This window comes from Cordyceps javanica, chromosome 7, assembly GCF_051103115.1.
Source record: "Cordyceps javanica chromosome 7, complete sequence".
NCBI lineage: Eukaryota > Fungi > Ascomycota > Sordariomycetes > Hypocreales > Cordycipitaceae > Cordyceps > Cordyceps javanica.
Genome location: NC_139301.1, coordinates 1539302 through 1562551, shown reverse-complemented (window position 1 = coordinate 1562551; position 23250 = coordinate 1539302). Strand labels below are relative to the sequence as shown.

At 53.0% G+C, this 23250-nt stretch overlaps 7 protein-coding genes across 7 annotated transcripts; 3 read left to right on the top strand and 4 right to left on the bottom strand.

Annotated features, from left to right (window-relative positions):
• Positions 1–226: 226 nt before the first annotated feature.
• On the bottom strand, positions 227–1423 carry V2A60_009995 (cell differentiation family, Rcd1-like-domain-containing protein; the record flags this gene model as incomplete). Its single annotated transcript, XM_083261256.1, has 2 exons — positions 227–410; positions 468–1423. The coding sequence occupies 2 exons, from the start codon at positions 1421–1423 to the stop codon at positions 227–229; spliced, it is 1140 nt and encodes a 379-aa protein (XP_083117382.1).
• Positions 1424–2438: 1015 nt separating this feature from the next.
• On the bottom strand, positions 2439–5804 carry V2A60_009994 (MARK/PAR-1 family serine/threonine-protein kinase; the record flags this gene model as incomplete). Its single annotated transcript, XM_083261255.1, has 3 exons — positions 2439–4417; positions 4483–5113; positions 5202–5804. The coding sequence occupies 3 exons, from the start codon at positions 5802–5804 to the stop codon at positions 2439–2441; spliced, it is 3213 nt and encodes a 1070-aa protein (XP_083117381.1).
• Positions 5805–8530: 2726 nt separating this feature from the next.
• Positions 8531–13205, top strand: V2A60_009993 (uncharacterized protein; the record flags this gene model as incomplete). Its single annotated transcript, XM_083261254.1, has 6 exons — positions 8531–8727; positions 8781–10633; positions 11686–12295; positions 12348–12480; positions 12532–12866; positions 12920–13205. 6 exons carry the CDS (start codon positions 8531–8533, stop codon positions 13203–13205), a joined length of 3414 nt encoding a protein of 1137 aa, XP_083117380.1.
• A 351-nt stretch (positions 13206–13556) lies between these two features.
• Positions 13557–14528, bottom strand: V2A60_009992 (SDR family NAD(P)-dependent oxidoreductase; the record flags this gene model as incomplete). Its single annotated transcript, XM_083261253.1, has 2 exons — positions 13557–13756; positions 13829–14528. 2 exons carry the CDS (start codon positions 14526–14528, stop codon positions 13557–13559), a joined length of 900 nt encoding a protein of 299 aa, XP_083117379.1.
• A 1082-nt stretch (positions 14529–15610) lies between these two features.
• On the top strand, positions 15611–17039 carry V2A60_009991 (uncharacterized protein; the record flags this gene model as incomplete). The annotated part of the gene is made up of 4 exons (XM_083261252.1): positions 15611–16231; positions 16331–16462; positions 16531–16631; positions 16685–17039. The coding sequence occupies 4 exons, from the start codon at positions 15611–15613 to the stop codon at positions 17037–17039; spliced, it is 1209 nt and encodes a 402-aa protein (XP_083117378.1).
• Positions 17040–17608: 569 nt separating this feature from the next.
• On the top strand, positions 17609–19045 carry V2A60_009990 (GPI-anchor transamidase GPI18; the record flags this gene model as incomplete). The annotated part of the gene is made up of 2 exons (XM_083261251.1): positions 17609–18579; positions 18655–19045. 2 exons carry the CDS (start codon positions 17609–17611, stop codon positions 19043–19045), a joined length of 1362 nt encoding a protein of 453 aa, XP_083117377.1.
• Positions 19046–19240: 195 nt separating this feature from the next.
• Positions 19241–23114, bottom strand: V2A60_009989 (sphingolipid transporter; the record flags this gene model as incomplete). The annotated part of the gene is made up of 2 exons (XM_083261250.1): positions 19241–22789; positions 22848–23114. 2 exons carry the CDS (start codon positions 23112–23114, stop codon positions 19241–19243), a joined length of 3816 nt encoding a protein of 1271 aa, XP_083117376.1.
• Between the last annotated feature and the right edge of the window lie 136 nt (positions 23115–23250).

Below are 23250 nucleotides of genomic sequence, written 5' to 3'. Positions count from 1 at the left end.
GCCCGCAGCAGCGGGTCTGGCCTGCGGAAGATGTGACAATATCGGTGATGCTGTATAGCAATGGTCGTATTCAAATCCATGATTTCCGCTGTAACTCCATGATATTTCTTAGATGGTAACATCAATTTTTGCCGATGCCTGTGGTCGCTTTTGGATGCAGAACCAAGGCAGACTTGCCCGCAAAGTCTTGTTACTGCGCGCATGCGCATTCTGCCCAGTAAGCCTATCACATGCCCGAGACACCAGAGTTACTGGGGTCACCGACATTGTCCGAGAGGTTAATGAGAAGTTGAGCTAGACAACGCTTAGTAGCCGCGTCATCGCGTAGAACAGACGAAAAGGTAGCATCGCGGAGGGGCTCGGGGAGGCACTGGCGCAGGGCTTCGCGAGCTCTGGCATTATCACTCAAGCTGCGGGTTGATATTAGTATTCATATTCGCTACATTTCAGTCATGGTGATGGCATACCGGAGAAAGCAACGGACGACGTGCTTGAGCAGGCGCGCAGTTTGTGATTCGACGAGTTGTGCAACCATGTTGCTCAGTACAGTACCGACGGCGTAGAATCTCTCGTAAGTAGCGCAGATGTAGTTGAGCCCGTTGTCATCAAGCAGTATCTTCTGGACGATAAAGATGGCCACAGTCTTGCTAAGCTCGGAGCCAGTCTCCATGATTCGGAGGCACAGAGGAATAATCTCAGTTGTCAGCAGAAAGTTGATGACGTCTGTAGAGTCGTTCTTGACAAGGGCACCAATGACACCGAGACTAGTGAGACGAAGGTATTCGAATGGCCGTGACTTTGAGGTGGTGTTCAGGAATGGGTAGAGAAACAGGGGAATGTGCGCGTTGAGGAAGAGGGCGCGCGTGTCGTTATGCGATGCGACGCACTGCAACAGGGCGAGCGCATTGCAGACTCGGTTAGAGGCTGCGGCAGTGAGCTGCGACGGGTTGAGCAGCGTGTAGACAGAAATGATCTCCTGTAAAAGGGATGTCATGACACCAAACGAGTGCCACAGAATTAGGGCCAGCTCTGGTACCTGCTCGCGCTTCTTGCTGAGCTCGAGGAGGGCTGCCTCGCGGGTGTTCTCGTGCAAGAGATCGGCTATATAGGCCATGGTGCGGCGATTGTCTTCAGAGATGTGGTCGTGGCTATTGTCCTGCTGATTGTGCGCTACATTCTGGTTGCCACTATTGGCGTGGTTGTTGGAGGCGAGGCGGCCATAGTGTTGCTGCTGGGCCTGTTGCTGAGCCTGGTGCTGGGCCTGATGAGCTTGCTGCTGGGCCTGTTGCTGAGCTGCTGACGCGCCGCTGCCCTGTTGGGGATGCTGCTGCTGCTGATGATGGCCGGACTGCTGGTGCATCCAGGACGATTCGGCTTGATGTCCGAACTGATGGTGTCCGTAGACATGCGCCGATGGCATCATTCTGAGCTATTTCTCAGTCGGAATCGGAATGGGTGTATCTCGCGGGTTGACGGCACCCTCCTTTACAAAAGCTAGGTATTTGAGGGAGAGAAGCTGCGCAGGCTGTCGGCACGACTTGCGACTTCAGAAAAGGCGGGGATGCGGTGATTGCGTGTGCGTAAATGGTGTCTGCGACCTAAAAATGGCCGCCAGCTGTAGGTTATAGAAGATGTGTAACGCGCAGACTCTGGATGGATCGGAAGGATGAAATATGTGCTCAATGGCGAGCGCCTGGCGAAGGTAGTAAATTTTGGCTGCTGGCGCGAGGCGTCGTCAAGAGTGGTCGGGGCAGCTTCGAGGCTCGGGAGAGGATGATGAAGGCGGAAAGGGCTGGCAGAAGCCTTTGGGTTTGCAAGGGCGGGAAATCGGGCTGGAGACGCTTGAGCTGTGGCGGTGTGCACGGGCCATCTCGTGTATCGTACCGCCAAAATTTGGTGACAGGGAACAAGATTTCTTGTGCGCATGACTGATGATGCCTAACAAAAGCAACAACAGCCACACCTTGACCTGATAAATCCAACTCGTGCTTTCTCGGCTGCCAACTGTTGCAGATAGCGGAAGTTCCGCCGGCGGTTCTCCCGACAACACCGTCACACACCTGTAATACATTCACGCCGCACATGAGTTGAAAACAGCAATTATTTCCTAATAAAGACAATGCCAATGCCATGCCAATGCTCACAGTTTTCCCCCAACTCAATCGATTGAAGGCGGCGAGTAAAAGAAAAAAAGTATTAAAATACCAGCTCCCATTACGCGGGTAAGCCAGGTAATCGTCATGACTGCTATCCAGTATGCTCAAATGCATTTTGCGAATTATATTTCCCGTACTGCCGCCGCGTCCTACTGTGCAACCGGATGGGTGCCCATAAATAAACCTTCCCACTAATTCAGACAATAATAAAACCGCTGACCGAATCGAAATATCCATCCCGCATCGTATTCCAAAATGAAAAAAGGGTCCGAAATTTCCGTGTTATAGCTTCAGTTCCTTAAGGATCTGATCCGCCATGTTCTTGAACTGCCATGTGTTGCCTTCCATGCGTTTGAACTGAATCCCGTGCAGCGACAGTAACGGCACCTTGACAATGAAGATCTCGAATTCCAAAATCATGCTGCCACCGAGATCGCTCTGCACCTGGGTGCTCGTTTCTCCCGGCGCTCGTCGCGCTATACTTCCATTCCTTCGCGGAATACTGTCAACAGAGGTCTCAGAGTTGGAGTAGCTGCGATCTCTGTCACTCTTCTCCCTGTCACTGCGATCCCTGTCCAAACGCACGGGAGTTCTTGGGGTAAGAGGGCCTCTGTCAGAGTCGTCTCTGTCATCTCCACGACGCAGTCCTCCAAAACTGAAGCGTCGTCGATGCCCGCTTGATTGACCAGTAGCTGTACTAGGGGGGTCTTGCACCTTGTTCAGGTCAATGCTTGGCGAGTGACTGCAGCTGAAGCCGCCCTTGATCTCCGTGTATTCCACGTTCAGCTGATCGAGCACCCGACGTATATCGGCTCTGATTGCAGGGACTGATTTGCCTGATGTTGTCGATACGCTAAATAAGCCCTTCAAGAAAACGGGCTTTGCCAATTCACTAGTCGCTAAACGCTCGGTGGACTGTCCACTCTGCTCGACTTCGCCGTCCGTCTCTTCTGGAACATTGGATTCCATCGCATTCTCTCGTCGTTGTCGACGCCGCTGAACGCTCTCACGGCGGGCGTGGCCAAGAGACTTGGCTCGCATGGTCATGGACTGTGAGTGACCGTGGCTTTTGTGGCCGCTCCTGTCGTTCTCCACGGACTGGTCACTGCCGCTAGTGACGGCTTGCTCACGGGCTGCCCTTGTTACATCACGTCGGCGCGTATCGCCAGAGTTGACACTGGTCGAGCGCCCAAGTCCAGACTTACTAGACCTACCTCCGGAGGAGAGCGGTGGGCTGAGGAGTTCTTTATGTTGCGGCTGGCTTCCTCCGGAACGCAGCTCATCATGGTCAGGGCGCGATCGACGCACGCTAAAGCTCTTGCGAGGTGTCAAGGGTGATGTCTCGGAAGGAGAATGGATATGGACCATGGGGGGATGCGAGCGGTCTCTCTCGTGACGTTGCGGGTCTCTACGCTTGCGCGTACTGAAGCGACGCAGAATACCAGCTGCTGTGCCTTCCTTCTTCGGTGTGGGCTCTGGCTTTTCCTGCGGTTTCTGTTGCTTGGTAATTTCGGGCTCATCATCTTCTCCATGTGTTCTGGCCCGCGGTCGTGTACGCCCGCCAGTTGGCTTCTCGCCGGGCATTTCGAATGCAGCAGCATTAGTATGTGCCGCCTTGGGAGGCGCAAGTTCAGGCATGGCATCAATGGGCCGATCACGCGCATCGCGGTCGCGATCTCTTTCCTTATCGCGCTCGCGCTCGCGCTCGCGCTCTCGCTCTCTCTGTTTCTCTCTTTCTTTGGCGGATGCAGGCGTTTGGGTGAGCAGATTCTCTTGCTCCCTTGCTTGCTTCTCTCGTACAAGATAGTAAACGGATAGCAAGGGACTGAAGGCGTTGAGAGGATCACTTCCTAGCTGCAGCGCATCGGAGCTGGGGTGCGTCAACGTGTCGCGGCTAGCGGAGCCAGAATTGCGGCGCTTATAGAAATCAAAGCCAAAGCCCTTCTTCTTTTCCACTTCGGGAGTCTGTTGAGAAATCTTTCTTTCTCGGTAGTACAGCCTGACTGCTTGTTGATAGTCTTCTGACTCGATGATTTTGGTAAGTTGGGCGTTGATGCTCTCTGGCGAGCCAAAGTTGAAGCCCTGCATGGCATGCACAACTTCAGGCTCCAAAGGCAGCGTCAGGGGCTCGCGAATCGGGAGGTAATTGTCCGGCGGTCCGCTGTAGCCCTTGGTCATCCAAGGGTGTGTCATAACCTCCTGCATTGTTGCGCGCTGCTTTGGGTCTGTGACAAGCATACGAGACATGAGATGTTTGCATTCTGTATTATTATTAGTTAGTAAATGCGATGAGTTGAGCACAAGGTGGAGGAGAGTGTGGTCATACCGCTAGACAACCAGTTGGGGTAGTCCACGAGGCCCTTCTTAATCTTGGCATGGAGAGCGGGCATGCTGTGGTCATCAAATGGCACCTTGCCACAGACTAGCACGTAGAGTACAATACCGAAACTCCATACGTCGACTTCAGGTCCTGTGTAGGCCCTCGCTTGTAACAGTTCGGGGGCGGCAAAGTACAAGCTTCCGCAAAAGGTCTTCAAATGGCCACGAGGGGCAAAGAGATTGCTCAGGCCAAAGTCAATAATTTTAATGTCGCCGGTCTTGCTGATGAGAATGTTCTCGATTTTCAAGTCGCGGTGAACAATGCTGTTGCGGTGACAGTAGTCGAGGGCACTGGCGATTTGGCGACTAAACTTGCGGGCCTGCTTCTCCTTAAGCTTGCCGTGGGAGATGATGTAGTCGAGCATCTGGCCTCCGTTGACAAACTCAAAAAGCATGTACCAGTGGTAGTTCGTACGAACGACATCGCGCAGGCCACAGATGTGGGGATGGTTGAGGAGCGTGACAATGGCAGCTTCGCGGGCGGTACGTATTTCTTTGGACTGGTCGGCACGCTCTTTATCAGCGCGGCTCTGATGATTATCGTCGGTCGAGCCACGGGGAATGATTTTGCAGGCGACCTATGGTTGGGACGGCAAAGGTTAGCTATCATGTGGGGTTGGTGATGGGCACACGCGAGTTGGGGATGAATAGGGGCAAGGGACCAACCTGCTCGCTGCCGTCTTCTTTACGGGCAAGTTTCACCTTGCCCATGCTGCCGGCTCCAATGGTCTTGCCGAGAATCCATTTTCCAGACTGAGTAGGGATGGTGGTGCGCGAGCGCGATTGTTTGGTGCTGTGAGAGGGCTGGGCGTCGGTGCCTGCGTGCGCGGAGCGGCCGTGGGACGACGGCGGCGGCGCGGCATTGGCCGCTGCAGCAGAGGGCATTTCGGGGGTGTGATTGGGATGAGGATGTCTAGAACGAGAGCTATTGCGTCGGTGAGGGCGGTTGGGGTCGGGACCCTTAGGGATGTCGCGGCTGGGACTGCGCTTGGGGTGAGAGGCTATGCGCGTCGTGTCGTAGTCATGTTGCGGCGGCGGAACCTGGTTGCCGGAGCGGTGCGAGGAGGACAGGCGGCGCTGGTGGTGGGAGCGCGAAGTCTGCTGGTAAGTAGTAGAAGCAGCAGAAGCAGAGTTGGAGATGACAGATGCGGCGGTCGAGGGACGTGATGGATGTGATGGATCTTTGCGGGTGGAATACGACCGGGATGGTGGTGCCCGCGAGGGCGAAGCGTGCGAAAGATCGGAGCCTGGGGGTGCTGTCGTCGTCATGATGGGACTCTAGCGGAGAGAGGGGAGTCGGTGTATGTGCCCTGCCTTGATGCGAGGCTTAGGAGAGAAAGAAGTAGCAGGAAAATAGGTTGCGAGGACTCTTCTTTTAATTTGTTTTCTCCGTCTGTTTGAATGGGGGAGTGTTGGCCTTTTTTTTTTCTTTTTTCACCTGGCCAGGCGAAACGAGTTGTTTTAATGGTTTGTTTGCGACTGTACCCGCAAGAGAGCTACCCACGGGTGATGGGCGGGAAGAGGTGTTCAAAGTACCCTCAGAATTCACCTCGACCTCAAATTACCTCTCCTAGGCTGCCAGGACTGGTAGCTGCAGCGCTAGCGTGGCGCAATCAGAGATCAATGAGGGGAGGGGGGATGGTGATGGTTGTTGTTTCGCTGGTCTAGATGCATTTAGATTCTGTGATGGCTAATGGAGAGGATAAGGTTAGGAGTTACTAGTTGGTTGCCGTGCAGATGGCGTTGATGCGATACCTGGGTAGGTACTTGCCTACGGAGGACTAATAAAGGTAATCTACCTCCTACCTACCTTACCTACTTGAGTACCGCCCACCTACTGAGTACCTGGTAGGTAGGTTCCTAGAGATTTAGTAGGAACCTACGCGAGAGGGGGGTTTTTCTGACATACTCAAAGAATGGAATTTCTACTGACATAGTTTTTTTAGTATGTCGATAGGGTTAAGGGGATATCTAACATACTTTTGGCTTTTTTTGACATCCCCTCTGATAGGGGTAGGCCATGTCTACAGGCGTAAAGAATATGTTAGTAGAGAATCCATTTTCAAGGCATGTCAGAGCCATGTCAGAAAACACCCTCCTCTTCGTAAGTAGATACCTACCTACCTACTTACCTTAGTACTTAGAAGGCGTGGCTACCTGTAGGCTGTAAGTAGTACCTGCCTACCTACGTACCCGGACACCTAGGTACTTAGGTAGGTAGGTAAGTAAGTTAGTACTTAGGCGGTTATGGCGACAGAGATTATATGCCGGCTTATTAGCAGTACCTTGGTACATATAAATTTGTTCCAGCAATCTTTCTAATACTCACTTACAGCGTTTGGACTGGTAAGTACTTAACCTCGTCGGTGCGCGCTTTAAACCTCAGTTTTATTTTAGCGGCCATGTGTCAGTGCATGGCCAAACTGACCAGCAAGGAACACCGTGAGAAATCAAGGGACAGGGTTCATGATATTGGCATCCGTATCCGTACAGTACTCAGTACGGAGTAGACATGTTGGACAGCTTTCGGGTCAGCCCTGCTGCTAATCACGCCGCCGAGATATTTATAAATAAAGGGGTAACTACTACGGAGAATGACGGACAGCTTCAAGATAGTGACATAACTGTACAGCGCATCCCCATGCCAAAAAAAAAAAAAAAAAAAAAAAAAAAACAGATCGCCCCATAACTAATACAGTCTTCCTCCAGGGCCACGCCGCCTAAGTACTAAGGTGGTTGGATAACAATTCGACCGGTCTGTCCAATGCACACGGCTCTCTGTGTGTTGACACTCGCGCTGTCGTATCTCACCTCCTCGGCTGTCTCGCTCTTTTTTCTCTTGGATGAATATCATAATCCTAAGTGCCAAAAGCTTTCCTGTCCCTTTTGCTCAGACACGTTTCTCATCCCTGGTTGCCCTATCCCCAGGCCATCTCCCGGGACTACCTAGCTATTGTCAGTAATAAAAGTCATGGCACTCGCCATGACGACAGCAACAGGGTGTCCCTGGCTTCCCAGCACCACTAAATACCTATACGGATCTGGCGTGCTGCGGCCGCTTCATGATACCCGCAATCGTATTAATTAGTATTGAGTAGAGGCCACGCAGCGAAACTCTTTTGCAGTCGTACTATCCGTAGTCAGGAGTATGCTCTCTTGTAATTACTACAAGTACTTGGTAGGTTATGCACGGATTACATGTACCTTTTCGAACTCTATTTCTACCTCCACCATGTCCCACCTCCCCATGCAATATTCCTTCTTCCTTATCCTACAGTCGATGGCGTGCCACTATGCCGCACGATACTGGTGTTTTACCTGTCCTGGTATGGGTTCACATTTTCCGGGTGCTAGACTAGTGGTGTCGGAGAATCTCTCTCTCTTCTTAGGAAATGTTGAACAAATTTCGGTCTCACTCAACCACGGGCGCAGCCAGTGATGCTTTTTAGTGTCTCCTTGATCAAGAGCTGGTATTCTCAGTCTCTAATCGTCCCCTCCGATTACAATTTCTCGTGTAAACCTTGTTGTATCCGTACACCCATTAAATTCGCTGTACTTAAGGTAAACGAAAGAGGTAGAACTTTCGCGACATGCCGATGTGTATATCTCCGAATATATCCGTTGCCAGCCTGCGGCATCTATCATCTTCGAGATCTGTGACTATCAGTCCACAGAAGAATAGTGGTACAAAGGAACAAGCGCAATATCGCAAATCGACGAAAGATCATGAATGGATGCTCTTCCGTTCATCAGTGCTCGTTCATCAATGCTCGTTCATCAATGCTCGTTCATCAATGCTCGTTCATCAATGCTCGTTCATCAATGGGGCTCGTTGTCGCCTTTATCGATAAGAGGCATACTCAGACCCGCCAAATCTAAGCCCGACTTCTCTGGGACCACAGAGCCTTTCACATTCGTGACGAGCCAGAAGACAAACAAATGTCCTGAGTTTGCCCCTTAACAAGGGGCAAAAGATCCTACAGTCTTGCGAAGCCATGTCTTCATACAAGCGCTCCCGCGCAACTTTTGAATCGGAGGCTCATGCGCCGTACGCCGTCTTCGGCACACCATTGCCAGACGAAACCGAGAGTCGTGACGATGGGTCCTACCTGCCCCTCTGGAAGCAGGACGTCAGAGATGAGCGAGGTAGGAAGAGGTTACATGGGGCTTTCACCGGCGGCTGGAGCGCTGGGTAAGAATTAACTCACCATCGTCGAAGAACGCATTACTGACGTACTTGCCAAGTTATTTCAACACGGTCGGCTCGAAGGATGGCTGGACTCCGTCTACGTTTGTATCCAGCCGCGGCAACCGGAAATTGTCCGATCAGCGAACTATCGAAGAACGAGCGCAAGACTTTATGGATGATGAAGACTTGGCCGATGCTGCTGAGGCGCAGCAGCTCCAGACCTCGCAAGCTTTTGCTGGCTTTGGATCCTCTGGCGACGGGCAAGGGCACACTGGCGGCTTGGCCGGCCTGTTCAAGACCGAAGGTGATACAATGGGATTGAAGCTGCTGCGTAGAATGGGATGGAAGGATGGGCAAGGGGTGGGGCCAAAGGTGCGACGGACAGCCCGACTGGAAGCCGACATTTCATCGAGAGTAGACGACAACACCTATCTATTCGCACCCGATGACACCGGCATGATTCAATTTGTACGCAAAATCGATCGAATGGGTCTCGGATACCGAGGGGAAGGCAAACTCGGTAAATCATTGGTTGAAAACGGTAGTGACAAGGAGGGTGAGCGCGAATTTCTCGGCCCTAGGAAGTTGTTGGCGGCCAGATCCAGACCAAAAGACAACCCCAAAGTACAACGGGGCGGAATGGGAGTAGGCATTTTGAACGACAATGGCTCGGATGACGAGGATCCATACGAAATGGGACCCAGGATTAACTACAGTCGTGTTCTCGGTGGCGACAAGAAGAAAAAGAAGAAGGTCACAGCTGTCGCTAATCCGGCCCTGGGAGCTGCGCCGGTCTTTCTATCGAAAGGAAATCGCTCTGGTAGAAGTTCATACCGCTGCCATGATGGTCGATTGCCGCTTGACGGCTTTGTGCTGGCCAAAGAGGTGGACGACTTAACAGCACTGTTGTCCAAGTATGCGCCACTAAAAGTCCCTGAGGCATGGAACTCGTCAAAACTAGCAACCTTTCTTTCAAAAGGCAATGCCTACCAGTCTTCGGCAGATGCGGCAAAGGAATCGACGTTGGATCCAAAGGCAAGGGCAGCTATCCTGGGCGAAAAGGCGCTGCCAGGCAAATCAGTTTTTGACTTTATATCTTCCGCTTCGCGGGATCAGCTTGCAACGGCATCTGGCAAGACCAATCTCCCCCCAGGCTTAGGAGAGGTACCAGCGGAGTACGCATTGTCCCAGGACGAGAAGACAAAGGCACTCTGGGAGCAAGTACCTAAGGTGGATAAAGACACTGCTATTGCAGCACTATCTAGAGGACCTTACGGTCCATATGCTGACGACGAGCGCAAGAGGACTCGGTATCAAGCTTACTTGGAGAATGGTGCAAATCAAGACCGCCCGCTGCCTGCCAAACCTGCAGGTCTTTCGGACGACGACTACCTGCGAGAAATGACAGAGTTTTACAACTGCGCCCGAATATTCAAGCCAATGACGGGGTTCATGGCCTCACGATTTACCACGGCAAAGATATTGCCAGGCACAACTGGTAGCAAGGGAAACGAGGTGGTGTCGCAGCCAGAACCTAGAGTCACAGACCCTGCTGAAGACGCGGCTAAGTTTGGAATGTATGGTAAACTGACTAGATCGGTACGAGATTTTTATCCGACTCGGCTCCTGTGCAAGCGATTTAATGTGCGAGCGCCGGCCCACTCGCAACCGGACCGTGAACCGGAGAACAGCAACGCACCAGCTGGAGGAACCCCTACACAGGAGCCAAGCCAGTCGCTGTTGCCTTCTGGGAGCGCCGATGCAGCTCCTGGGAAACAACACGATTCTGCAGCCCATTTGAATTCGGGATCAACAAAGGTTAATCCAGAGAAGAACGAGGCTGTCGAGGCTAATGCTGCAAGTCATGACCTGCTCAGAGCAGTCTTTGGAGACAGCGACGATGAAGAAAGTTAGACCATCCAGAATTGCTATTTTTCCCAGCGATAGATACCCTTGATGAGATATATAATGAAACATATTCTGTAAAAATTGGCGTCCGTCGACAGCAAACGCGCAATTACTATCGGATTACTATGCGATGCAGTGTGATTGTGGCCTGATTTCCCCAAGTTACAGCAGGCGGCTAGAATGGGGCCTGCGATTGGCTGCTGTCAAGTTGTAGTGTCGCCCTCACAACGGCATATCAGTAATACTTGACGACTATCAGTAGCCCGCAGTGTGTGTACATCCCCCTGTTAATAATACAAGTTGATTAATCCTTCTGAACCTTGGTTGCTTGGCTACTGAGTAGGTAGGTACTTTATTGGATACCTTGATTAGCGCCCACGACGCAAATGAAGCTTTGGCAATCAACCAACCCCAACGACTGGTTGCTTCCCCACTCTGTCTGTTGTCACCCACTCCTCTTTGCCTTCATTTCATCTTCAGCATCATCATCTGCAACCCCAGCTGTGAATCGACAACTCATTCCTCTACCTCGAGGTCGACTATTGGTGGTTTCTTCTCATTCGAGGCAAATCACTTCTTCTTTCCCCCTTTTGCAAGCACTTGTTTGTTTTCTGCCGATGCTGTTAGCCTAGGATAGCCTGACGACTGGGACCATACTACCCCGTTCAGTGTCCACCGCTATTGCGATCCGTGCACACTTCTGCTCATCATTCATCTAGCCAGCATCAGGCCAACGTCTATTCGATAGTGAATGCATCTCTCTTGACGCCGGCTCCCGTCCTCGACGATATCAGGATTCCTCCATTGCTCGATGTTGATTTAATCCCGCCTAACCCCCGTCCTCCAGCCACCCTGTCAAGACGATTATCCGCCCGTTGTCTTTCCGTAGCCAGACAACAGGATCTCGCATTCGTTCGTACTCTTTTTGCGTGTTTTCGCCGCCGCACTGCCGCCGGGAAAACGTATCCTCGCCCTCCGACCCTACCGCCGCGCACCGCTACCGATAATCCGCCGCATTGTCTGCGTCACAGGAAGCTGGAACTGGACCTTCAGCGTCCCCGGAGTCAGTTGAGACTTTGGTGCATCGCGAACGCTGCGCCGCCAACCACGAGAGCGCCAACAAAGGAGTGTCTACCGCTGCCGACCACGACGCTGCCGAGCACTCGCCGCCCCCGCCGCAGTACCCAATCTCCGAAGCCTCGTCTTCGTCTCGGCCGCCGCCTTTTTCGTCGCTCTTTACATCGGTAGAGCTTCCCGAGCGACCAGCTCGCAAGTTCCACCCTACCGTCGGCTCAGCTGCCTTCTCTCCCTACGAAGAAGCCACCGCATCTGGCTCTGTCGCTGCGCCGGCCTACTCGTCCAGTCTCGAAGAGTCTACACCGTTTGACCCTGACCAAGGTACAGGGCGAGTGTTTCAGGACCCAATTCAAGAGACCAAACGCGCTCTCCCTAGCGATACCAAAGCTGATTCCAGCGGCCAAGACGACGACACAGAACCGCCGCCGGCATACTCTGAAGGAGACAGCCCGCTTCAGTCCTTTACATACGTAATGGCTGCCGCAGGAGGAACATCGAGTATTATTACTCAGGTCCAGCAAGGTGGGCCGCCCATCAACGCCATCGGAGATGTCGGCGCTGATGAAACCATCGTCATGGACCTACGGTAAGCCTCGCAAAATATTGGGGTTAATAAACATGGCTTAACAAAGTTATAGTGGTACCAGATTTGTGCTGTCCAGAGATGAGCTACTGACCCTTCCCGAGTTCGTGTTGCTATCTCTTTTCCCCAATGGCCTATTCCCCGAAGGTCACATGGGAGGCCCCAACGATGATGCGGTGCAAGTTGACGTATGCCATCACCTTCTCACGGAATCTCATGTAATACTAACTTCAGCTCAGTATGACCCCGTGTCTCTTCAGTATATGCTCGACTTCTTTCGCGATGTTGCGCAATCCATCCCTGTTGATTCAGAGGGTACTTCCAATGATGGAGATTCTCATGGAGTGGACACCCGCGATGACGCTTCGAAACGGGCTGGCATCATTGTTCTCAGAGAAGATCTTGATTTTTATGTCATTCCACCTAAGGCGGACATCACAAAAGAAGATATGATCAAGGTCAAAAGGGCCGCTGCGCAAGCTCTCCAGCAGCAAGACGGCATTTTCTCCGGGTTGAAGCGCAGCGACGAGCCCGGAACTACCGAAGCACATCTTATTGAGATGCTGACTGCCGGGTAAGTGCTCGTAACAACCATCATGACGACAAAAACATGCTAACTGGCAGTAGTGGTTTCAATCATGATGACTGCTGGGGCCACCGAGCAGGCGAGCCTAACAAGGCCGTCATTTGCAGCCTGGCGCTGACTCGGTTAAGAAGTGATATTCGCGGGAGCGATCTCGGCAACAATGCCATGGGTATGGCTCAGAAGTTGCTGCTATTCTGGCGCAAGCCCGCGAGACGATGCTGGTGGGAGGGTATCGAGCTGGACAATGTCGATGGCGTCGAGAGCCACCTCAAAGTCTGGATTCGACGTGTATGGACGCTGGAGATGTCGGTGATTGGACTCCGGTGAAGAGCCTGCTCTTTTTGACAAACAAGATGGGAAGTAAGATACCATAAAGCGAAACTTGGGAGAAAATAACCAGGGAGTATTACACATGTTGGCGTCAGGGTACATACAATCGTTTCTTTTTTTTCCTTTTTTTTAATTTTACTTTCGTTTATTTGTCGGCTTTCTTTTCACAGGGGTTCTTTCAAATGTACAATTCGGCTCTTCAATTGTTCCGACGTCCGGTCTTTCTGTCTTGGATCACAAATTTGTGCAGTGTACGTCTTCTTCTAGCAAAAAGGTCGAGGAGATGCTTGGGCTCAGGTAATTCTGACGTTTGGAGGTAATGGTTGAACTGCCGGACCCCGGTCGCAGTTACATACTCCAGCTGACCTTCCAGTCATTGGCGCCAAATGGCCAGCCGACAAGAGTCAGCTCAAGGCGGGAGCCTTCGGCGATGTCCTGGGCCTGTGATTTCAACTCGTCCACGTCCCAATTTGCCCATAGAAATTTTCTATTTAAAAATCGTGCCTCAGGGCTGGCCAGCCACACACAGAATGTCGCCGGAAGAGAGACTGTACAGAATTGTTAGTGACCTAGTAACTCCCCGGCCCAACTTTGTAGACCGTCAAGTTTCAACTGCTCACCGTGATCCTCAAACCCTAAAGCCTTGACACCGCCTGCTGCTCTGTTCATGTCGGTGTCAACCACGCCGGGCTGGAGATGAAACACGGACAATCCCGCGTTAGCAGAAGCCAGAGAGTCCCAGAGGCGGAAGGCGCCAATTTTGGAGCAATTGTAAGACGCAAAACCAGGGCCAAAGTTGAGATGGGCCGCAGACGATGACACATTTATGGCGACGGCGCCAACACCCGCATGACGGAGAAATGCTTGTGCTGTGTACAGGGCACCGAGGAGATTGGCATTGACTGCCTGAATGAACGCTTCGCCATCCACGTCCGCCACAGAGTCCATTGGTCCCGTCTTGGCGGCGGCGCTGACGATGACGTCTAGCTTGGCGTCTCCGAGAAATGCGGCAAAAGCGGTGTCTAGCTGCGGCTTGTTGGTCACGTCCGCCGCCGCGGTAAAGACCTGAACCTCGGGGTAGCTCTCCGCTATGGCAGCCTTGGTGTCGAGCAGGGGCTGCTCTCGACGGCCAAAGATGCCGATGCGCGCCGCGCCGGCAGCCGCGAACTGGCGGGCCGTCTCGGCGCCAATGCCGCTACCGCCGCCGGCGATGGCGACGGTCTTGCCTTTGGCCGAGAGCTCGGGCCGCAACGGCGAGAGAGAAGCATAGGTGTTGTCGTGCCACTTTCGGGTGGGCGATGGAAACGGTGTCTTTGACATGGCGGGTCGGCTGACGAAGTCTATGAATTTTCTACCCTTGATACTCGCCTTGAATCACGTCTAAAACTGAAGGGCTTTCCGTGTCCACTAAAGCCGTGGTTGGTAGTTTCGAATGTCATGATAGTAAGTGTTATGTGCGTGTACGCGACATATTTATAGGCCTCAGAGACTCGCCCTGCTCAGACGAATGACGCCACAACACAGGGCATCGCATTGATTTTGTTCGGAATCTACAAAAAAGTATAAGACGCCGATTGTGTCTGATACTGATTCATGTGCCACTGAGAGACGACATACCATTATGGTACGAACGCCGGCCATTGCTTACACCATGTTCCGCTCCGACTAACTGGGCTAACCTCTGCAGTAGCAAGATGACTTGTGCCCGGCCCGGATTGCCAGCAGTTTCCAACTGACATTAAAAAATACAAAATAGTATGTGATGCAGACCAATTGGGACCTGCTATGGCTCTGTGAAAACTCCGGCCACACCCCACAGTACAATTTGCTCCGTCCGACACTAGGCGGTTGTCTGTGTAGTCTACGCGAAGTCCATTACAAATCAGATATGCAGAGGTGTATCAGTTCGCGCAGGGCAGTGGTGAAAAGGCTCGCAACTTGCCAAAAATGCAACGTACCCTATCTTCTGACGGAACTGCAAAAATACGAGACCCCCAACCCAGTTCATCATGGTTTCGATGCCAGAAGCTCATATCATGCGTTGTACTCTGTGCAGCAAAAGCTTTGACAGATGTAAGTGTTGACCTGCTCAGTTGCCAAGCTTCCCCCACGCCCATGTGTTGATGGCTTGGCTAGGCACACTAGCTGAGACCACACAGGCATTGCCCAAGATGAATCACGACCTACTCAAATCCTAACCTTCACGGTACACAGTTTCGACTTATAAAAGACATGGGTATTACTGTCGAACTCGAAATGGCACCCGGGTGCCTCGTTTGCGGTCATGTATCTCCTGCGTGAGTGCAAAAACTAGATGCGATAATGGAAAGCCGGCTTGCTCGAGATGCGCCAGCAAAGGTCTCGAGTGCAAGTACCCAGCCAGAGCGGCTCGCGCCGCAAAGATGTCCGGCACTCGAATATATTCAACTGAGCCGTCTGAGCCTGAATCTGCGCCAACGCCGGTTTCGGGTGCTCAAGGCACTGTTCCAGCCTTGCACAAAGACGTGGGCGGTGTTGCTTACGATGCTGCATCTTCGTCACTAAAACAGGGAATGCAGATGTCTGATTCGGATCTAGGGGATGTCTGGTATGATGTGGATTGGCAATTTCTTCTGCCGTCGTCGCCAGCCGTTGACGATGGCCCTTCTTCCGCATCGTTCTGGTCAATGACCGGGGGTGACAGCGAGACGCCAGCATCCTCATTTGACAGCTGGCTCAGCTTACAAAGAGTAATGACCACCCCCAAGTCGCAGATACTAAGACTGCCAACCTTTACAATGCCGTCTATCGTTCATCGCCAACATACCGGCGCAGGCGCGCAGCGTGTCTCGCAGCTTATACTACAGACGCTCAAAACCTATCCGCTGATGATGACGCGCCAGAAAACGCCACCGCCGTTTCTTCACCCGTCACTGCTAGCATCTAGCTTCAACGACAGTCTAGAACCGTGGCATAACTGCATGAGCCTGGTGTACATGGTCAACGGCAGAATGAACGGCAGCCGCAGATTGTTCTGGAGGAACGTCCGAACGGAGTGTGAGCGCTTTTGTCAACGCGTCAGTCAATGCCTAAACTTTATCTGACCCCATTTTCTTTTCTCTGCTGAAACTGAACAACTGTAGTATTTCGAGCTCAACCGGTGGGAACTCCTTGCCACGATGCACGCACTAGCTATATATGTCATCATGCGACTGGACGAACCAACAGGGGACTTTGACGGCACAGTTGACGGGGTACTTCTCAGAGCTGTTACTGTGAGTCGCGTTGACTAGTCGACCGACTGTTTTCACTTGTCCGCGTTGTCCTCTAACACAACTAACAGGTCGTTGCCATCCAGCTTATGGCGGTCGAAGTTAGATCCGATCCACCTCCGACGCTCAATAGCGTGTGGCACGATTGGATTCTAGAAGAATCAAAACGAAGGTAGTTGCTATCACGACGTGGCAAGGCATCCATGGCCTGACTGACCCCTATAGACTCTGCGTTTTGTTTCAAATCATCAACATGCTTGTGTTGTTCGAGCCAGCCGACATGTGCACAGCACACGGCGACATCATCCTGGCTCCTTTGCCTACGCAGAAGCAGCTGTGGGAGGCACCAGACCATTATGCTTGGAAACGCGATTGCGAGATGGAGCCGGGCGACCATCTCGAATTTGGGCTCACCAAAAAAGGTCAGCTGGTCAAACTCGGCGGGGGTGCGACGATTCCTGATTTGGGCCATAGTATGGCAGTGTCGACCGACGTTTTCAATTGGAATGAATGGTGTTCGGGGATGGATGGCATAGGCAATCTCGTCATGCTTGCTGGATCTCTGATACAACAAGTCTAAATCGACACTTTTTTTTTCCTCTATCGGCAGTGATCGAATCACCGCAAAGCAGCCTTCCCAAATTTCAATGTTTTGACCTGGTTCTTATCATGTCCTTCTCCTGTGACGCGTGAGGTGAACAGTAACAATTACTGTGCCGCTATTTGGCCTATGACCACTGGGATACTAGAAAGAGCTCGCCCGCCACATTAGCCCAAGTTGATGTAGACATAACCCATATATCGTTGCATTTTTCTTTAAAAAGAAAAGAATGGAAAAATTATTGTCTATATATCAGTCTGTCTGTGCTGGCCCTTTGTGCATCTGTATCATGGGCAACCCAGTCATCACAGTTGACCAGGTCCACCAAGACCCAAAACCTGTCCCGAACGGGAAGTGCCACGCCACCTCCTAGGCTTGCCTTCGACTTACTACGACAACCGCTGCATTGCCCTCTTCAACAATATAACGTATAATCGATAGTATAAAAGCTACGGTTTTACAAAAGACCATGCAGCGATAGAATCCAGATCTGCTGCCAAATCCTATTATCAAAAGGAAATATACAACCCCCCAACAGCACTCGCGTCATGGCATCCAAGGCCGCCTCACGAACGGGCTCGCCATCATCCGCCCAGCTGGGCTCGCCGCTCCTCGTCCTCACCGTGGCATTCATCGCCTGGAAGGCCTTTATACTGATCCTGTCCTATGGTGCCCTCATCGGACCCGACTATGACACGTCCACGTCCCTCTTCTTCGCCCTTCTCCGTCCGCCCTCGTCCCCATCCGCCAGCGGCAGCGGCGACACCCTCGCCGCCCGCCTCACTCGCTGGGACGCCATCTACTTCGTGCACGGCGCGCGCATCGGCCACGTCTACGAGCAGGAATGGGCGTTCAGCCCTGCCCTGTCCCTCGCCCTGCGATGGCTGGCCGCCCGCGCGCGCGCCGCGCTCCTGGGCGTGGGGACTCCGGCCGCCGATGGTGGCGAGCTCGAGGCGCTGGCAGGCATCGCGCTCGCGCACGCGTCGCACGGCGTGGCCGTGCTGGCGCTGCACCGGCTGACGATGCTGCTGAGCGGCGGCGCCGCGCGGCTGTCGCTGCTCGCGGCCCTGCTGTGCGTCGTCTCCCCCGCCGGCGTGTTCCTTTCGGCACCGTACGCGGAGAGCCCGTTCAGCGCGCTCTCCTTTGTAGGCGTCTGGATTCTCGCGGCCGGGTATCGGCACCGGCGCGGCTCGCCAGCGCGAAGCGTCGCGGTCGTCGCTGCGGGCGCGGTGCTCGGCGCTTCGACCGCCATACGGAGCAACGGCCTCGCGAGCGGCCTGCTCTTCGCCGTGGAGGCGTTGCAGGCCGCCGCCGCGTTCGGCAAGAAGCCGAGCCTCGCTCCAGTGGTTGCCGCGGCCGCTGCTGGCCTGGGTGGTATCCTGGTGGCTCTCGGCAGCATCATTCCGCAGTATGTAGCTTACACAATCTACTGCACCGGGGGACCGGAGAACGCTCTGCGACCGCCGTGGTGCGACAGTACGGTGCCGAGCATCTACAGCTACGTCCAAGACGTGTATTGGTAAGGTTTAGTCAAGCCATGCTCAGTTTTACTGTCTACGTGTTTCTGTTACTGATGTCTGTTGCGCAAAATTAGGAATGTTGGCTTCCTCCGCTACTGGACGCCTAACCAAATCCCGCTGTTCATCCTTGCGGCGCCGGTTCTGACGCTACTAATCACGTCCGGGTGGCAGGTGCTCCACGGCCCTGCCGCCGCTGGCATGGCGTCGGGCTGCCGCGCGGACCATCGCACGCTCGTGAGGGCGCTCGCGGCTAGCCAGGCTATCGTCGCGCTGCTCGCCTTGACGAGCTACCATGTGCAGGTCATCTCGCGCCTGGCATCTGGGTACGCTGTGTGGTATTGGTGGATTGCATCGTGTCTAATGAACAAGTCACGCCACGAGATCGGGCGAGCTGCCGTCATATTCATGGTCATGTACGCCGGTATACAAGCGGTGCTCTTCTCCACGTTCTTACCGCCAGCGTAGTGAGAGTAAAAGAAGCGCGGTACAATGCCGGGTGGGAAAATGTAAAATAATGTAATCTTTCATAAATTCACTGTATATCTTAACTCCATTACACATCGTGTGTCTGTGTGTAATCCAAATCGTGTACAGAGTGCATGTAGTATTCGCGTGAAAAACTTGACAGCCAATCTATTGCTCTGTCATCCATGACACTGTTCAGTATTCATCCTCCGAGTCGCTCTGATCGCCGATACGAATGGCTCGCCACCGACGGTCTGTGAGGTCCTGTGCCGCTGTGCCCTCACTCTCTGGATCCACGTAACCGCTGCCTCCGGCAATACTTAGGGCTACCGGCAAAAAGACCAGTGCGTGCAGCGCTGCAAAAACGACGAGCGAGAGCCACACACGGAAGTAATAAATTTCGAAGATCTTGGAGCGCGTAAAGGCGAGGACGAAGACGCCAAGCAGCTTCGTAACTGTAATGCCGGAAAAGACGGAACCACCAACGTTGACAAGCGCTGTCCAGGCGCGAGCGTCCTTGCCGCGCAGGGAGTTGGTATTGCTCTCAAGCACGGTTCGCGAGGGGAACATGAAAGCGCGCGCAATGTGCGCGCAAAACTCGACCGAGATGCCGACGCAGATGATAAGGTTAACGAGGGACACAGCGTTAAGGGACACACCGAAAATAGCCATTGCGCCCATGATATCGATAACACTCATGACGACGGTGACGGACACAACGGCAGCGGTGAGGACGGAGCCGAGTAGAATGGAAGCTACCACAAAAATGATACCAACGGCCGCGGATAGGAGCCCAGCGGTGAGCGGGATGATGGTGAGATACTGATCGAAGAAGATATAAAACACGCTGTACGGGAACACATCGGCCCCTGTTCGCTCAGAAATGTCGGACGCGATGCGCCGCGCCGATGAGTACGCGCCGATGAAATCTTCCTGGCTGCGGAGCGGCGTGTGCGCCGTTCTGAAGTGGCTAGCTTTAACGCCAGTGGCAGCCTCGTCAAGAACCACAGCTTGTCCATATGCGGCCTTGCCTCCAAGCGGACACTCCTCGTCCGCATCGCTCTTCAAAAACTTCTCAAGATAGTGCAAGAATTCATCATCTTCAGGCATGCCTGAAAGACTAGTGTTCCAGGCCGGGTCTCTGTCCGCGAAACAAGCAGATCCGCCCTTGGTGCAGCAGGTCTCATAAGCTGGATTCAGCCACAAGAAGAAGTCATCGATCCAGCTAGCAGTGGGGGATGCAATATACGACACATTGGGCCTGCGCCTCTCCATTTCAAGGGTGTTTGTCAACGAAAGTTGCTGACAAGAGGTAAATCTTGAGCACAGTTCCTGTTGCTCGGACCTTTGTGCGACATTGTCCCTCGAGACAAAGTAAACAGGGGGTCCAACGCCAAAGTAAGCGTACATGTCGTTGAAGTACGGAATCAGATACGACCCATCGGGAATGGCAACTCTTTGGTCAAGACCAATATGCATGGTTGGCAACAAGGCTACCGCAGCAGCGAACATGCCCAGAAATGCCGTGATGATGATCACCTTGGATTTTCTGGCAAGAATGGCAGTTGAGTAGGTGTTTTTGATAAACACTTGAAGCATACTTTCTTCATCAACATCCGACGCCCTACCCGTGGCGTATCCGCTACCAGAGCTAAGATGCACTCTGGCCGTCTTGACTTGCCACCATGGCCACAGCTCACAACGGAAATCCTCAACACGTAACTGGTTGAGCGCAAGGAAAGACACAAACATGGTCATTTGTAAGATGGCGTTCACAAAGACGGCACCAGCCGCGTAGGCAGCAAAGTTGCGAACAGCGGGCATGCCGACGGCTGCTCCAAGGGCGAAAGCGACGGTTTCCGTCAGAGCGGAGAACAAGATCGAAGGTCCCATTCTGCCGAGCGCTCTGGCGACTCGCTCCTCCACCAGCTGGTCGGGGCAGCTTAAGTTTACTCTGTCCAACTCGTGGACTATGAGAAAAATGTTATCGACGCCGACGGCCAGGACGATGAACGGAATGACTTCGACAATAATCAGAGTGGCCTTGAGGCCCACCCATGAGAAAAATCCAATAGACGCGCAGATGGACATGAGCACAATAATGATACCGACTAACCCGAGAGTGACCTTGGATTCTACCAAAAGTACGGCAGGGTTGCGAAAGATGTGCTTCAGTGGCGTGCCTAGGGCCAAACAGGCGTAGATGAACATGACGATGTAGCTGATGACGACAATCTTGGCATCAGTATTTGTAGACTTGTTAAGCTCCTGTTCAAGGCTTATTTCGGTATTGAAAGAAAGACGGAGACCACGTTCAGCAGCCTCTGTTTGAACTTGGAGAAGCTTGTCGCGAAGAGCGTTCTCCCAATCAACAGCATGAGCAACCTCGGTGGCGTCTCCAAGAGCGTTGTTGACGACCCAAGTAACAGTGATTGCCTTGGCTTTCGCCACGTCGGAATCATAACCTCCAAGAATCATCTCTGGCTCGATAGGCTGGCCAAACTCGGGACGACACTCTACCGGACTCTTTGCGCAGGCACGTAGCTCATCTTGCCATGTGTCGCGTCCAAAGCCACCCTGAGACTGCCAGTATGCCGATACAGACTGGACAACGCAAGCATCGTTCGTAGGCTTGAAGCAGAGATCCCGAAGGTATTTGCCATAGGTGGGGCTCTCAAGATTCTGGATGCTCCTTTCGACACCGATCCACCACTGCAGCGTTTCGTAGCTGAGAACTGGGGATGGTCCATCCGAAGTAGTGTCGTTGACGAGAAAAGCCTGCTCAGCACGATAAAAAGGCCCGAAGTTGTTGTCAAAATAGGCCTTTTCCTGTGCTGCTGCAGAGGATGGGCTAACCCAAAGCCGAGCAGGTTCCTTTTCCAAATCAAAGTGGACCCAGCCAGCGCTGAGAATCGCAACAATAACAAGGCAAATGGTAATTGTGAGGGTAGGGGCACTCGCAGCGGAGAGACCAAGCTGGTAGAAGGCTTTGTCACATCGGTCATTTAACCAGTATCGTTTGACGGGGCGATCACGCATAGCTTCAGATTGTACAGGGCCACCTTCATCCTCATCGTCACTATGAGAAGCTTCGTGCAAAAGTCGAGTTCGTTCAGCTCGTCTTTTGGCATATTTTCTCCATGCCACATGGCCAGACAAGAGTGCAGCCACAGCAAAGAGAAGCACGCTATAGATGAGGATGGAGGCGAATGACAAGCACGGCAGCGTACCAACTCTGCATGAATGATTTTCCTTGACCTCGGGAAGATCAGGGCAGACCTCAGGACAATCAACACAGACACAACGATAGGTTGGGTCTTCGTCATTGCACTTCTTTGGTTTCATGTCTAGAGGGCCCATCGCCGGGTCGTCGTAGCTTCGCGGGAAGTTGATCTGGAACGGAGATCCGGCAAATGGCTTCTTGTCTCCGAGGAACTTGAGGAAAGCAGTATATTCCTTGGCACCACCACCAATGAGGTTCATGGCTCTCGAGTTGGCGCCGCCAAACTTGACTTCCTTGCAACTGTCATAGAAACCAGCGCCATATTCGTCCGAGATGAGGTGATCGAGTTCGGTGACTAGCAAATTGTCTCCCTTTTCGGCAGCACTGGTAATATTGACAAATAGCGACTGGTCCGGAGAGCAAGTAAACTTGCAGAACGTGTTGAAGAAGTTGTGCTTGCATGCAGGGCACGATCCGATCAATGTGTTGGGCGTTCCAAGCTCGGATTTGAGAGCTTTTACCTTGGACGCGTTAGCACAACTTTGAGATGGCTATATTGAAACAGGGACTGTGACTTACTTGCGGTAGGGTGCAGCAGACTGGTCCCTCACGCCATTCCTCACCGCAGAGGTCGACTAGCTCGCTCCGAAGCTCGGCCTCGGGGTCCTGGGCAAGACCATTATCGACACAAGGCAGCTCCTTGCCGAAAAAGCTCTGCTTTCCACATTGTCCACGGAAAGCACATCGCCCCTGTTCATGCTTAGGTGTAAATTCTTTGGCGCTGACCAGCGTAGTGCCGATGGCGAAGGCGGCTGCGAATTGGGCAGTGACAACGTGATGACGCATGGCGAGTCGGCGGAGCGCTCGGGGGCGCGTCGGGTTTGTGGAAGCTGCAGCCAGCTGCAGGTTATGAGTTGGGATTGAGCAGAGGTCGGAGCTAAGATGGGGATGTCGAGGAATACTTGGGAGCAGACAAAGTGAT